This window comes from Saxophila tyrrhenica (genome assembly GCF_035928015.1).
Source record: "Saxophila tyrrhenica strain CCFEE 5935 chromosome Unknown scaffold_1, whole genome shotgun sequence".
Classification (NCBI taxonomy): Eukaryota; Fungi; Ascomycota; class Dothideomycetes; order Mycosphaerellales; family Extremaceae; genus Saxophila; species Saxophila tyrrhenica.
This window is the reverse complement of record NW_027041733.1, coordinates 729,977-745,471: the sequence shown is the minus strand read 5'-3', so window position 1 is coordinate 745,471 and position 15,495 is coordinate 729,977. Positions and strand designations below refer to the sequence as shown.

The window sequence follows — 15,495 nt, the reverse complement described above, 5'->3', positions numbered from 1 at the left end:
CTTCATGCGACCTAGAATTGTAGATGGGAACAGGGTGACCGAAAGCCCAGGATTCCTTTTGTCCGTGATGAGTGAACATGGCTGCCGATGTTCTGGACAAGCCTCGTCGTTAACAAGAAGCCCCTCGAGGGTTCTGCTGCCTGCGCAGTGGCAACTCGCCAGATTCTGCTTCCTTCGCTGTGCTCGAGTGGTCAAATGCTCCGACATTGCCGACTTTTGGAAGAGGGCGCGTTGGTAGTGAAAGGAGACATAGCAGAACTTTGTGCTTGCATACCTGAGATGGCGGTGACGTGTTCTGACCTTGAGCACCACCACCAGTAAGGGAATCTCATGGCGTCTGCTCGTATCGAGTGTTAAAAAGGAGGTTTGCTGGTCGGACTATGTACACCTATTGTACCAATTGACAGTGATAACTTTGTGTCTTGTGTGGATTGAGCGCGCTGATCATGTTGAGGGTAACCCGGAAGCATGTCGATATGTTCTTTCTTCTTCCGGGACCTGCAATGAGCCCTTTACGCACTCAGACCTTTCTTCGATCATGGTGAAATGTGCAGTGGTACGGAAACAAGGTGAGGTGTAGGTGTAGGTGTAGAAGCTAAGATAGCGGAAGTGCTCGCAGATCGTCTGACTCGCGCACCGTATCGCGTTCACGACGCGTCGACGCAGTAGCTCCGAACACTCACCTTAACATCGACTAAACACCAAGATGGCCCTCCTCGTCGACAAGCACCGACCGCGCACTCTCGACACGCTCAGCTACCATCCTGACCTCTCAGAACGGTTGCGCTCTCTGGCAGCCAGCGGCGACTTCCCCCATCTGCTCATATATGGACCCTCTGGGGCCGGCAAGAAGACTCGCATCACAGCGACACTACGGGCGCTCTACGGACCTGGCGTAGAGAAGATCAAGATTGATAGCAGAATCTTCCAGACCACGAGGTATGAGACTTCGCTATGCACTTCCAAAACAGCCACCTAACCCTCCCCAGTAACCGCAAGCTTGAATTCAACATCGTCTCCTCCAACTACCACCTCGAGATCACACCTTCCGATGTCGGCAACTACGATCGCGTGGTTATTCAGGACCTGCTCAAAGAAGTGGCACAGACGCAGCAAGTTGATCTAGCCGCAAAGCAGCGTTTCAAGGTCGTGGTGATCAACGAGGCGGACCACTTGACCCGTGATGCGCAGGCCGCGCTGAGAAGGACGATGGAGAAGTACAGTCCCAACTTGAGATTGATCCTGCTGGCGAACAGCACGAGCAACATCATTGCCCCAATTCGCAGTCGATGTCTGCTTGTGAGAGTCGCGGCGCCGACAGAAGTGGAGATTGCTGGGGTGCTGGCGAAAATTGGTAAGAAGGAGGGCTACAAGAACTGTGAGCCGTTGGAGCAGAGGATAGCGAAAGACAGTGGGAGGAACTTGAGGCGTGCGTTGTTGATGTTTGAGGCGGTGCATGCTCAAAAGTGTGACTTGCTTCGATTCTGCGGTTGATACATGAATGCTGAGTTGTTACAGTGACAACGTGAGCGAGAAGACTCCGATACCACCGCCAGACTGGGAGGCACTCATCGATGTCATCGCTAAAGAAATTGTCGAAGAGCGAACGCCAGCCCGGATCCTGCAGGTCCGCGCGAAGCTGTACGACCTGTTGACTCACTGCATACCTGCTACGGCTGTCCTCAAGGTCTACTAGCTCCTTTCCTCTAGATTGCGAATGGTCTACTAATTTGCTTCAGACTCTCACCTTCAAGCTCATGCCCAGAATTGATGACAGCTTGAAGGCGGACGTCGTTAAGTGGAGTGCCTTCTACGAGCACAGGATACGTATGGGAAGCGTAGGTTGTCTTCCAGCGTTCAGGAAACGAAATATGCTGATCTTTTGAGCAGAAAGTGATATTCCATCTCGAAGCATTCGTCGCGAAGGTCATGCGGTTGTACGAAGGGTGTGTTATGTCGTACCTCATCTGCGTGCTTGGAAGTAATGCTGACATCCGTTACAGTAACCTTCTTGGCATGGACATTGATTTCGATGACTAGAAAGAGAAGTGTAGTCGTCTTGATATTGCTCGGTCTTAGCGCGGCGTTTTGATATGCAGGGCAAGGTGCGCGGTCACGTCACTGGGAAGAAGTCACAACAGCTACCTCACGCGAGGCATTGAGAGCTCAACGAATACCATATCCAATCTTCGCATACTCTGACACCTCACCGTAACTACATTGTCTCATTCTCCTGTCTCGCAAAACTGCAAGTGAGAGAAGCAAATATGTCTTCAGGCCTCATGGACACAGAGAAGGGTGGTGAGCAATCACAGTACATCCCTCAACCTCTCACCATAACTTCAGACAGTTACTCACAACACCGACCCCAGGTACGAAGGGAAAAACACCGAGCTCACACCGCACTCCAAATCGACGGGCCAGCTCGGTCAGGCTTCCGACAAGACCACCCTCGACCCTTCGAAGACCGCCGAAGGCGCACAGCAGCAGGCAGAGCGTGGGGAGAAGACAGCAGAGAATATACGCTACGGGCAGACGATCAGTGAGGGTGGTATGGGCGGACAGACGAGCGTTCAGCAGGGTGAGGCGGAGAAGGAGGGATATGGGAGGTTAGGGGACAAGGCGGAGGAGGGGGATGCGAAGCAGGAGAGGCGGGAGCAGGGGTATGGTGGGGAGAAGGATATGGATCGGGAGATTGGTGCGTGAGGTGTCTATACTTGAATCGATTCTGAGCTATGGCGTGGCTCAGTCACTAAGAAGTGAGTCTCGAAGAGAAGCTGCCATTCCCGTGCTCTTTTGGCTTTCCGTATGCTTCTCTGCTCTCTGCTCGATTGTCCACCAAGCACAACGTGTGCTAAGTTCCTGTCATCCAATACCACATCCAGCGTCGCCCGTTACGAAAGCCACCCGTGGGGACATGAGCCCTGTCCATCGATCCTGTCACCAAGACATCATGCGAACTTGATCATTCCCGAAAATTTCCTTGTTGATGCGATCTTCGTCAAATTGGACTCTGCTTCTGTTTCTCGTTAGCACTTCTCAACGAAAGTCAGCAGCTGAGACTTACGCTCCAAGGTGTTGCACTAGATCGTCAATCTTGCGATTGGCAACGAATCCCTCCAAGACGCGCAGACGAAACGCCATCACTGGATCTTCGTCGTCCTCCTTGTATACAATCTGCATTGCGACCTCGATGCGTGCTCTTGTCCTGATCTTCTTGAAAGCGTCGACAAGGGCATCGAATTCAGCTAAGGTCGGGCCATACCATGCCTTGATGTTTAGTGCCAGAGTCAAGTGTTTGTAATCCGTAAGTTGAACTGCTCTAAGCAGACCGCGCCAGTTCCCGGGCTTTTGGTAGGTGTTGACAAGGATAAGAAATCTGTCCCTGGATGGAAACCAGTCGACGCAGCCTACGTGCTTTGCCATCATCTGCTTGTCATCGTAATGATCAGGATCAGCCAACAGGACCGCCATCGTAGAGTTCTTCCCCATAGCCTCGGAAGCCTCGCGGCGGATGAGGCGACAGGTAGCGAGCAGAGGGTCGTTCTCGATCACAAGCGCCGGGAGCTTCACATCTTGGAAGTAGTAGTCGTAGATTCTGAGTCGTAGTTCTGCCGGCAGTTTGAGAAGGTGGCACTCCTGGGGGTCGGATCGCGCAGCTGTCGTGGAGAGGAATGTGGCCGCTAAGGTCTCGATGACCTCTGCGGCATCTGTGCCCATGGTGCTTTGTGGGTTTGTGGTTGTCGGAGGGCGAGGTCGGGTAAGGATTAAAGGAGAAGTCGCGCTCAAATACTGCTGCCAAGCTGCATGTGATGTGAACTTCGAAGGCGCTAGTGATGTTGTTAAACGCGGCAGCATGTGACTGGTTTCGGGGCCAGTCTACGCGTTGTTCAGCGTGTGTCCGCTCCTTCCCATTCGATGTGGGTTCATGACTTGTCAGGCAGAACTAGGATGAAGTTTTGTTTGAGAACACCATAAGCCTGCTCAACAAGCACCGGAATTGAGATGGAGCATACTGGGCGCGAAACGTCGATTCTTTGCTATTGTCAATGCCTCGACCCACAGTTTGCTGCACAGCTTTGTCTGAACTTCTCGATGCTGACCCATTTCCAGCCCATGTCCAGAGCACGGCGCAAAGAAGCGTGTTCATTGTTCGGCTTTCGGAGAAGTTTGTTCTCATCTCCTGGCCAGGCCGCTTACCATCCCCAAATGCACCCATGCTTCTGCTTTTGATGCTCAAGTCCTTGCAACCACCCGAAAATCACATCTCTAATACATCTGTTTCAGCTTGATGAACTCGACATCAACACCATTCCTGTAAATCTGTTAGCACTGTAGAGGGATCTGATCTTCAATGTGACTTACGCCTGCATCACCTCCATCAGATTTTCGTACACCGTAGGGTAAGCCTTCATTCCTGCGTGGTGCCTTCGCAACGAAGATGCTGTAGTAGCGCAAGAACCTCCTCCGAGTCTTCGAATAGCCTCAGATCCAGTTTGTTAATGACGTTTGAAGCGGAGATAGCTTTGAGTAATGTTCGAACCTTCCTCACCGTCCGATAGAATTTTCTGCTCGGCCAGATCGATAGCTCGAGGTCTTGTACATGTTGGAGCGCGGAGTACTCCTTGATCTCGGAGATTGACCCAAGCGATTTCAGATCAGGGTAGACGTCTGTAGTGAGGGGTTCGCGTCCGAGATCGATGTCGACGTCCAGGCGCGTCTGCTGGTGAAAAATTGGTTTGGCCTCTTCTTGAATGCGCTTGCAAGCGTACAGAACTGCCGTCTCGGGTGGATCGTCCGGATCATCCCACCGGCCCCAGACATCGTCTTGCGTAATCCACACCCTGTAGGTGCGCTGCTCCGCAAAGCAGTATCCGAAGATCAAGGCGAGAAGCTCTGGTGGCAGAGAAAGGAGGCGGCAGTTGTCCTGCGGAGCTTCGGCCGAGGTCGCGGGCTCACCTGCCATGGTTGCGCGAGAACGGTCGAGAGGTTGAGAGGCTGTAGGATGAAGAGAGGTTTGCGAAGACAAAAGAGATTTGGCGGGGTGTAAACAAAGCCCGAAGCACGGTATTCACTCGGGTGGGTCCATTCAGCTGACCTACGATTCACATGTGATTCTTGGCGTTAGGTTTGGGGAGAGCAAGTGACGGTGAAAAGCAACCCCCGGGCATATCGGCAGTCTTCTCCCAGACTCGTTCTGCGCCGGAAAGGTCGCATCACTCTCGTCGGTGGGCTGTCGTTGTCTGTGAGAAGATACAGTGCAGGTCTCGCCTCGATCTGGTCTTGGGGATTCTTCGACATCCTTCATCTGGCTTTCCGGCCATTGACGCCATTGACACGATCAAGCCATTGCTGTCTCATACGATCGATCAGGCGGTAAGTGTCGCTCGCTCATCCAGACGCTCCAGGAGGTGTTCAGACGAGCCAGCGGCGAGGTGGTCGTAACTGCATATTCTCCACGATGGGCATGGTTACAGTGATAATATACTTCTGGCTGGTTCATATAGCTGGCAGTGGCCCAGGGGAAGAGTGCCAAAGCACCGTGGTTCGATGAGGAGTAGTTGATCATGAGAATGCAATGGTTGAAGTCAAGAGTGGAAGTAATAAGGGTGAAGTGGAACAAGGACAAGGCTTCAGATCAGCGGCCGCGTCAAAAAGTGGGGCGGCTGTTGCTCCTGTTTCCACCAGGTCGGAGTTGCTTGCGACAGGAACACTGGAGTCTCTTTATGTCGACAGTAGCCGTCCGATTACAACCCATAGGTTGCTTCGTGTTGTCTTTCGCTCGCTCTCTCTCTGATCTTTGTCCGGAAGTCATGCATGAGAGACCCGACAAACGTTTACCCGCGCTTGTTTGACTTTGTGCCGCGGAACTCAAGCCTCTCTTGACTCGATGATATGCTTCAGGGCTACCCGTCGAAGTCCAGAGCGGCAACTGTCGCTGCCGCGGTGCTTCTTCTTTTACTAGGCGCACATGTCCTACGCAGCCATGCACCGCCGGTTCCGAGATGGCGCCTAGCAGACGGCGAGGCTGTCATCGGCGGGCATGTCGACATCAAAGACGACCCTGAGACATTGCCTTGTCAAAAGCTGCCAGGAGCCGAGGATGTCGTGGTCATCATGAGGACTGGAGCCACTGAGATTCAAGACAAACTCCCCATCCATTTCAACACGACTTTCAGGTGCTACCGGGATGTCCTCATCTTCTCGGACTATGCCGAAACATTCCAAGGCCACGAAGTCCATGATGCCCTGGCCGCGATGGACCAGGATCTGAAGGAGAACAATCCGGACTTCGAGCTTTACATGAGGCTCCAACGACATGGTCGCGAAAGCCTGTCTGAGGACGAGCTCAGTGGCAAAGCAAGCTTCGAAGGGAGCAAAAGCGGCAAGGGCGAAAATCCAGGCTGGAAGCTGGACAAGTGGAAGTTCCTCCCGATGATGAATGAGACATTGAACCTGCGACCAGACAAGAAGTGGTTCATGTTTGTGGAGTCCGACAGTTACCCGGTCTGGTCCAACATGCTTCAATGGCTGGAGAACGTGGACCCAGCGAAGCCACACTACTTTGGCAGTGAAGTGATGATCGGGCCAGACATATTTGCTCACGGAGGGTCCGTCTTCGTCATGTCAAAGCCAGCAATCGAGCTGGGGGCACAGTACTACGCAGAACGCCGGCAGGAATGGGATCTGTTCACCGACGGACACTGGGCTGGCGACTGCGTGCTCGGCAAGGAACTTGGAGAAGCTGGAGCACCACTGGAATGGTCGTGGCCTATGTTCCAGGGTGGACATCCCGAGAAGATGGACTTTACAGAGAAGAAACACAATGACAGGAAACTGTGGTGTGTTCCAGCTCTATCCTATCACCACTTCTCGCCCACCGAGCTGCCGCGTTTCTGGGAATTTGAGCAGATGTGGATTCAAAGCAGGTTGGACAAGGTGTCTGCCAAAGACAGCCGCGAGAGACGATGGTCATTCTGGGAGGACTACAGCGACGTCCTCGAACATCGAGACGTCTTCAGAGAGTTCGTGTGGCCTCGGATCCGGGAAGGGCAAGCTGGCTTCTGGAACAACCTCTCGCCGAACATAGTTGAGAACACTGCTGGGAGCAGCGAAGACAACTGCCGACGCATCTGTGAAGAGACGCCGGACTGCCTGCAATATGCGTCAGGCAGAGAGGGATGCTCAATGTCTAACCAGCAGGTGATGCTTGGGGAGAAGCAAGATGGCTACAAGTCGGGCTGGATGCTGGACAGGATTGAGGGATGGGTGGCAGGCTTGGACAACTGCGCTGGATTCGAAGGGTGGACAGTCAGCTGAACAGCGATGCTGGTCGACGTGTTACACATGCAAGGCACAGCGGTGATAACTTATTCACTGGTGGACACCAGGCGTTGGTGAATTGGAGTAGCGTACAGCATTGCAGCATAGCGTGGCAGGAACACCGTTAACAACCACATCGACTGGGAGGCAGCAATGAAGGACCAATCAAAGCCTGCATTTTCTTGTTTCACCGGTCGGACTTTTGGTGGGAGCTGTCATTGTCAGCCTAGTCCTCATGCGCATTCAAGAGTGAGATACCCCACCTTGTAGCCCTCTCCACCCACAAACTGCCAGCTCACTGCCAGGCAGCTCAGCACTATCGGTGGTACAGAGAAATGGCAGAAAGTTTTTCTTGAAGCTGGATTTTTGACCTTCAACTACGCCTTCAACTACAGCGTGAGCTACTTCGCATTCGCAGGTCGAGCCAGACAGTCATCATCAGCACACGCAGATCTCTCTGTGCTCAACCACTGACCGAGCTACTAAACCGCTGCGCAGCCCGCTAAGCTTGCCTGTTGGCCGGCGAGTGTTGATCAAGGCAAAGATCGGCATCCAGGCATACACAAGGCGACCCGCTTAGCTTATCAACAATGTCCGACTACTACTCTTCAGACGCCTGGGGCCAGGCCCTTGGCCCGTCTAAGAAGAAAAAGAAGAAGGATCAAGCAAGACTCAACACGAGCTACTGGCTTCCCAGGCTCGACGAGATGGTCCTTCTCCATCCAATTTCGACACGCAGTGACGGCGTGTCGAAGGAGGAGAAGACGAGGGTTGTGATGGTGAATGAACAGCTTGAGAAGTACAATCGATGGCTGCCATTCATCCAATCCTCGAAGCCTGGAAGAAATGTGCGAAATGCGGGCACAGATCTGCAAGTCGCTGTGCATGACCTAAATGCCCTGGTAGCAGGCATGATGATCAAGATTGATCAGAGGATTGCGGATGTACAGGAAGCTGCGGAGGATTTTGTTGAGGCGGTGAGGCAAGACGGTGGGTGGCAAACGAACGGTGACCTCCTAGGTATGTAGTATTCCTACGCTCTGATACTCCCTCACAGCATGCTGTCCAGCGAAGACTAATCACAAACAGATCTGACGTACGACGAGCTCGATGAGATCTTGACCAAGCATCCCCACCGACATACAGATCCCTACAGACAGCATCTATGCTTTACAGTGTGGAACTCTAGACCTGTCACCATCCTCCTCACACGACCGCGCCGAGATCCTTTTGGACTCGACTGGGCAATTGCCGTGCCGGAACCACCGCCACCTGACAGGCACCTTGACAAGCTCCTGCGGCTTGTCTCAGAAGTGTCTCAATGCGAGGACGGACTCTGCGAAGCGTTCCATCTCCTCATATTGTTGAAAACCCGTGCTGTCACGAAATACGAAGGCGAAAGTCTCCGGCCTGACGCTGTCTTGGACCACGATGGAGAGAGAATCGACCAAGAAGTGCTGAAGCTCGTGCAAGAAGCAGACCTCGCGGCAGCCCAGAACCGGTTACCGAACGGCCGCATCTTCTTCAACTTCGCCGCCGCAGCGCGAGATATGTTCGTCCACCTTCCCCTGGGATGTGGCATCTGCCATCGACCACCTCCTCCACCACCTCCGCCTCCTCCTGGGATCATTGACCCTTTTGCAGGGCTGTTTCCGGACCCGCCCTGCGTACGGCCGCCATATTTGCAGCTGCTACAGACTGTACAGCAATGGGCTCAAGGCGAGATTCTATCTGGAATTATGCTGGCTTTCAGCCGGAAACTTCCGAGAGAGCTGTGTTTCCTCGTGTTTGAGTACGCTATGGAAGCCGAGGAGCTACCTTTGAATCCACGCGTGTGGGAGGACGACGACTACATCATGGGCATGCGGATTGCTGGCGCGCTGAGGAAGCGTTACGTTTGCCCAAAGCCGAAACCGCCGCGGAACCCGTGGTGAGAGCAGCTACCTTTTGTTCCTCGTTCTCGAATTTCATGAGCGCGGAGTTGGCATTGGATTCTCTTCTGACTTCACTGAGCTCGCTTTGCGTCTTCGAGAAGCAGCCAGTTGTATCAAGTGGGATTGGGGTGGCTAAAGTTTGATTTGGATGAATGAGAGACCTTACGGGCTTTTCGATCTGACATGGCCATCTCTTCTCGGTATGTCTGTGTGAAAAAGTCACCTGCCACGAAGTTTCACAAATGTCACTAGCGCCTTCAAACCGATCGGTAACAGTACTTGAACCTACCTTTCTCCTTGAACCTCTCTCTCTCCCATAACTCGCAGCACCAATGTGGTCGCAGATGCTACACAGACTATTGAGAACGTAGCTGCTACACCTCGGACGACAGTGGCTCGACCTAGCCACCAGAAGTGTCACCTCCTCAATCTTCCGGCAGAACTCCGACTCAGAATTTATGAATTTTACTTCAGAGACATCCGCCTGCCACTACTCCCGATCGTGGTGGATGATGAGACATGCGAAGCCTACGCCTCCTTGGTCGAGGAGTATCGCGAAGTCGCGGCTGAGGACAAATCTCAACTTGCGCAAAAGATGCGTGGCAACACTCACGGATTCTGCCTCGAGAACGATCCTCTGCTGGCTACATGCCGGCTCATGCGTCGCGAGGCTTCCGAAGTCATGACGAAGGACTCGAGCATGGCGATCCGCCTGGCTTTTCCCTGTTGTTATTGGGAACCCAATAAGCTCATTGCGAAAGACATCGGCGAGCTCGACTGGATATACCCAAGAGACAGCCTCACCTCGATCATCGACGTTGACAACAGGGTCGGCGACCCAGTTCAATGGACTAGGTACCTCGAAGCAATCGAATGGTGTGCACACTTCAAGCCGTTGATCGCGGTGCTGTATCTTTTCCCGGACGACAAGCTCCAGCATCTGGGGCTGGCCGGTTTCGACGGCGCTATCGACGTTCTCAAGAAGATCAAGACTGAAGCCTCGATCGAGATGGCAATGACTGTGATTCGCGAGGACATCAAGGCAGAGGCGATGGCGGATCGTCTGAAAGCTATAGATTCCGAGCAAAAGTTCACAGATCTTGTGAAGCACCTTGGAGCGTAAGTCTTGCATCCTCGCCTCTGATGATCGAGGCTGACACGGGGCAGAACCAAAATTGACTGGAACGAAGCTCGCCGCGCCGGATACATGGACCTCCCTATGGCACCAGCTGTTCAGAATTCATGGAGGAGGCGGTGGACCAGTATAGATAGTGGTCGTGGAACTTCGCCGGCTAAAGCGTTAAAGTCCGAGGGCGAGGAAGAACAAGCAGTAGACACTAGAATTGTTTCTGTATGCGAACAGCTTAAGACTGACACAGCCACTTCTTCTCGTCATGCTCCAGAGCTTCCCGTATCCTCGGGATTGCGCGCATCCGTAGCTCCTCATGGGGCGACGCCCTCCATGCCTGCAGCATCTCCCACACGAGCGTTGCGTCCGAAAGGTCTTTCGGCTCCTTCGCATCCTTCACGAGCTCACCCGCGAGCTCTGCGCGAAGCGAGTCGGCCACACTCAGCTCCTCTAGCTGGGACAAGTCTTCCAACGGGCCCATCTCAGACGCTAGGAAGCAGTAGTCTTGCGGCCAAGCTTTCATCGCCGCCTTCTTCAGCGCTGCGTAAGCCCCGTGATATGGCCTATCAGAACTAGCCTGCCTTTCCACCTCGGCTTTCAGCTCATTTGCGAACGTCTGCCGATGCTCGACATGGTCTGGCGTCCACACCAAGCTGGGATACGTCAACAGCCAAAGCCTCATCTCATACGTATCTGGCAGCGTATCCGGCTTGCGGTCTGGATCCCGCTGCCACTCTGGCGTCCTCATGCTGTCAATTTCCCTCACGAAGCGGCGGATGAGCGGCCTGCAATACCGCTGCCAGTGTCGCCACATGTCCTCGTTCTTTCGGTGCGGTGGAGCCAGCTCCTGCAACAAAATCGAGCGTTCTGCCGCCTGCTTTTCCCCCTTCATGATCACAGCGTCTAGCTGCCTCTCGAAGGCCTGAACGACGTGCTCATTCGTGATGCCATTGTGGACTTCGGTTTCGATGGGCTTGAGCAAAAGTGAAGTCACCACCGAGCCGTGATAGTCAGACGGAGAGTTGCTTTGCCAGAGATTGAGCCAGTGCCGACCTGCTTTGCAAGATCGAAGATCCGGCGAGTTTCGGATGGTCTCGTTGATCAACAGCAGTTCTATGTCTTGCTCTGCAGTAACGAAAGCAGCGTCTGTCCAGATGTTGAGAAGGTCCAGAGGAACCAGTTGTGTATGGCGAATGATCAGATTGGTGAGCAAAGAAGGATGTACGGGCACTGGAGGTAGCGATGATGGCGACAGGTCGAAATGGTGTTGCTTGAGGAAGACTGACATCCATCGTCTGTTGTTCTCCGCTGACTTGCGTAGCGTGGGTAGAAGGAGTCGGTCGATCACAGTACCACGTAGAGACTCATCTGCCGAGCTGACCGCTTGAAACAGAGCGTCGGCAATAGGAGTGTTGTTGTCGACTTCGGGTATTGTGCCACTGCGCTCGGCTTCCTCCCAGTCTGCTTCACTCAACGACTTGAACTCGCTCGGGGATGCTGCGATCGGCACAGCATGAGTTTCCAGTGCCTCCAGTACTGCTGTCACGGTTGCGTCGCAGGTCGTTGACAGCATCAATGAGATGAGGCTGCCACATACTGCCGCTCGAACGTCAAGATGGGTACTGGAGGTGAAGAGACCAACCAGCAGATTGACGGTGAAACCTTCGTCGACAAAATCGGCTCCTGACATGATCTGAGCCAGCATCTTGACGGTGCTCACTTTCACCACCGGGCCAGTCTTGTCAGTTGTGTTTGGCCCATACTCTTTCTTCAGGCTTGGTCGCTTCTGCAGAGCCTCCTTGATCTCGTCGGCAATACCAGTGAGAAAGTCTCGTGCAACATCACTTGGCAATGATCTCAGCAAGCCGTTGTTGAACAGATGCCGGTGCCATGAACTGTCGTCAGGTCGGCAGACGATCACATGTTTGATGAGCTTCAGAAACATCTCAGGCCGGTCGCTCTCAATAAGATACTTCATCAGGGTGAATGCTGACGGGTCGTATTTCTCTCCTTTAGGCCTGTTGAACATAGCCTTGCAGAGTTCCAGGCCCAGCGAAGAGGGTATTTGCTGTTTGAGCCCTTCCACGACTGGCCAGACATAGTTGCCTCCAGTATTCTCTTCGTCCAAGAACTCATCATCCAAGTACAGCGCAGGAAAGCGAGCATCGCCATTGGACGGAAACGGCTGAGCTAGCAGACGCTTCTCTGCGCAGCAGTGGCTGTTAATTAGCAGCAAAGCCGCCGCGATCAACGCTTCCTGAGTGGCTGGTGGGAGACGTTTCCAGCCTTTCTGATAGTTCACGCATTGTTGCCAACGCGGCTGCTGCACAAATCCAAACGTATAGGGCTCTATGGGCGCGAAAGGCGTGTGCTCGTCGAGCCTGAGCACTCGCGGCGGGTTTAGCAACATTTGTATGCAGGTTGCGCGCAGCGGTCGGGCTAGTGTGTCCCACTGGCTTGGATCAGGATCGGGATTCCACTCTGTGGGCTCTGAGACGTCTTCGACATCTGGGAGCAGCGGGTCTGGTCGTTCGACAGGGGTCTTGCTGAGCTCTGAGACGTCTGCGTCCGCCCGTCCGAACATCTCCGACCAGTAGTGGAGTGCCTCATGGTCTGTCATGCTGGGCTCCGTCAGGTTCTCGAGGGCATGATTCCAGGCGGACTGTGTGCGAGCTTGTCTGGCTTGTGGGTTCGCAGATATGTAGAAGCGAAGCGCGGTAATATATTTATCCACAAACCCTCCTATGGCTGTTCTGGTGTCCTTGTCATTGGGTTGATCAGCCAAGGCAGTTGCAGAGTCGAGGAACAGGATATGTTCGACTCGTGAGAGCAGATAAGGCATCGCGTCATCCATCACCTCCTTCAAGGTCGAAGAGAGCAGGCTTTGGATGGGTAAGCCTTTCGTCCATGGTTCAGGCAATGCCACGACGGCGGAGTGTACCTTTTTACGGTGCTCCTCCCATAGCTCATTCCTGCGTTCTGCGAGTTCGTCGAGGAGGCGGCAGTTGACCGCTCGAGACATCACTTTCTTCCCATGGCTGCCGGTCCAAGACATGGGGCCATTTGCCTGGCGGAGGCCGAGCTTCTCGTGACCATCCTCTAGCCCGATTGACTCTGCTTTGACGAGCGTCCACAGCGTGTCTTCAAAGACTGCATCGTAGATCTGATCTTCACCAAGTCCCAGCTTGTCCTGCAGAAACCGAACACTGGTGGTCCTTCTCTCGGTCACTGCCCTTAACAACTGGATCACAGAGTGCCAATCATCCTGGTAGAAACTGGGCTCCCGCAAACCCATGCATGCAGTCTCAAGCAACAGCAGCATGATCCGGTTCGCATGCTGCACGTGCTCTTTGAGCTCCTTGACTTTGACGACCTGAGAGCGATTATTCACACCAGCAAGTAGCTCCAAGCACTCCTCAGTCTCGAACGGAGAGCCTGTGGAGTACACCCGCTTCACCGTGAAGACGTCCTTGTTGTATTTGCGAAGCCACAGCACAATTTCTTCCAGGAAATCCAGGGAGCGGGAGGCCACAGCGAAATATACCACAGATGCGACACATTGCGCTCGCTCGTCTTGATCTCTGATCTTGGTGGCCTTATTGCGACATCGTTCCGCCGCTTTCTGAGCTTTCTGCGAAGCCTCCGCTTCATCAGGACAAAGCATCACTTCAAGCATCGCAAGCTGCTCATGGTCGTCGACGGCGAACAGGCCTGAAGAACGCCGTTGGATGAAGTTTTTGTCTGGCTTGAGTTGTATCAGCCGTTGAAGAAGAGCGGAGCCTGCAGATTTCGGAATCCTCAGGAAGATATCAGGTAGCCATCGCGCTTTCACGCCAGCGACGTCAGCATCTTCGTTGAAGCGGACTTTAAGCCGCGGCAGATGCAAGAGTGCGAGCTTCAGTAACGAAAGATTGAGCTCGCTGCTGTGATGCAGGAGACCGGCCACAGAACCTAGGTCGGAAATGTGAGAGCACTTCAGAAAATCCACCAGTAGGTACTCGTAGACAGCAGGACCCTCCTTCCATAACCGAATGACATAACCAAAGAGTCCATTCTCATCAAGCCCAAATGTCCTGCCACCTCGATCCTGTGGCACGGGGGCCCGCAGAAGGCAGCGTAAGGTGTCTTCACGAAGTGAGGCCGTGTGCGACCTCTTCTCCAGACGCGCGAGCAGATGCTGTCCGACATCTCGATACCTGTGATTGAACGAAACGTCGGCAATATCCGATGTCTCGAGCTTGAGCAGAAAGTCCAGCGAGAACTGCATGCTCGCCGAGACTTTCTCCGTTGCTGGCTCGGGCGGGACACATTTGAAGAGCGCCTCGTAGGTCATGGGCTTGAAGCCAGTGCCGGGCTTGTCGCACTTCTCGAGGCACAGTTGCTGGAAGTGTGCTGTGTGCGCCTGATAGAGCCTGAAGCGATCCGCACGGGGGAGATCGTCCTTAGCAGACCATTCATCCACTAGATCTACCGTACAGGCGGGAACGATGAAGGCGTAGTACTTCAGCAGTGGCCGCTGATCAGGGTTCTGCACTGTCGACTCTAGAAAGGAATCGGACGCCAGCGCCTTCACGAGCTCCGTCATGCATTGCTGTCGTAACTCCCGATGCGCTCTCTTGGTTGCATTCGCTCCAAGCATGCGACAGAGATGGCCGACATCGTGGACCGAGAGCCTAGTCATGAGCTGCAACAGCCCTTCAGTCCCGCCAGCGACCTTCCAGACTTCCGGGAACTGCTTGGAGCCCACACGCAAGCCGAATCGGCGGATGGCCACTCGTCGTACCATGTTCGAGTGCCTAAATTTCATGGCTTCGAGAAGTTGTTCTATCTGAGCGAAGCCATGGATCCAGGTGGTCACGACTCTGGGTGGGAAGGACTCTACATCGACGCCGTCAAGTAGATGTTTGAAGACCACCTGCGGGCCGATGGTGTCGTGGAGTTCTCGGAAGTACGTCGACAGTTCCGATCCAGTGCTGTTGCGCAGCCGTTTGTTGTCGATAGTCGCCGCCATGGTATGGTCCAGTTGCTCCGAGCCTGGGCAAGAAAAAGTAAAGCGGCAGTGCTCAGCGAGCAGAGTCAAGACTCGTGCTGTGCTCTCATAGAGGACAC

General features: G+C 53.9%; 7 protein-coding genes across 7 annotated transcripts; 4 read left to right on the top strand and 3 right to left on the bottom strand.

The window, feature by feature from the left end:
- Positions 1-706: 706 nt before the first annotated feature.
- RFC5 (Replication factor C (RF-C) subunit) lies at positions 707-2,040 on the top strand (the record flags this gene model as incomplete). The annotated part of the gene is made up of 6 exons (XM_064797596.1): positions 707-939; positions 990-1,466; positions 1,519-1,687; positions 1,740-1,838; positions 1,891-1,946; positions 2,004-2,040. The coding sequence occupies 6 exons, from the start codon at positions 707-709 to the stop codon at positions 2,038-2,040; spliced, it is 1,071 nt and encodes a 356-aa protein (XP_064663830.1).
- Positions 2,041-2,267: 227 nt separating this feature from the next.
- LTR77_000328 (uncharacterized protein) lies at positions 2,268-2,706 on the top strand (the record flags this gene model as incomplete). The annotated part of the gene is made up of 2 exons (XM_064797595.1): positions 2,268-2,301; positions 2,351-2,706. 2 exons carry the CDS (start codon positions 2,268-2,270, stop codon positions 2,704-2,706), a joined length of 390 nt encoding a protein of 129 aa, XP_064663829.1.
- Positions 2,707-2,940: 234 nt separating this feature from the next.
- Positions 2,941-3,720, bottom strand: LTR77_000327 (uncharacterized protein; the record flags this gene model as incomplete). Its single annotated transcript, XM_064797594.1, has 2 exons — positions 2,941-3,019; positions 3,068-3,720. The coding sequence occupies 2 exons, from the start codon at positions 3,718-3,720 to the stop codon at positions 2,941-2,943; spliced, it is 732 nt and encodes a 243-aa protein (XP_064663828.1).
- Positions 3,721-4,269: 549 nt separating this feature from the next.
- Positions 4,270-4,966, bottom strand: LTR77_000326 (uncharacterized protein; the record flags this gene model as incomplete). The annotated part of the gene is made up of 3 exons (XM_064797593.1): positions 4,270-4,315; positions 4,366-4,409; positions 4,463-4,966. The coding sequence occupies 3 exons, from the start codon at positions 4,964-4,966 to the stop codon at positions 4,270-4,272; spliced, it is 594 nt and encodes a 197-aa protein (XP_064663827.1).
- Positions 4,967-5,895: 929 nt separating this feature from the next.
- Positions 5,896-7,320, top strand: LTR77_000325 (uncharacterized protein; the record flags this gene model as incomplete). Its single annotated transcript, XM_064797592.1, has 1 exon — positions 5,896-7,320. One exon carries the CDS (start codon positions 5,896-5,898, stop codon positions 7,318-7,320), a length of 1,425 nt encoding a protein of 474 aa, XP_064663826.1.
- Positions 7,321-7,913: 593 nt separating this feature from the next.
- On the top strand, positions 7,914-10,380 carry LTR77_000324 (uncharacterized protein; the record flags this gene model as incomplete). The annotated part of the gene is made up of 3 exons (XM_064797591.1): positions 7,914-8,343; positions 8,413-9,253; positions 9,585-10,380. The coding sequence occupies 3 exons, from the start codon at positions 7,914-7,916 to the stop codon at positions 10,378-10,380; spliced, it is 2,067 nt and encodes a 688-aa protein (XP_064663825.1).
- A 241-nt stretch (positions 10,381-10,621) lies between these two features.
- Positions 10,622-15,397, bottom strand: LTR77_000323 (uncharacterized protein; the record flags this gene model as incomplete). The annotated part of the gene is made up of 1 exon (XM_064797590.1): positions 10,622-15,397. One exon carries the CDS (start codon positions 15,395-15,397, stop codon positions 10,622-10,624), a length of 4,776 nt encoding a protein of 1,591 aa, XP_064663824.1.
- Between the last annotated feature and the right edge of the window lie 98 nt (positions 15,398-15,495).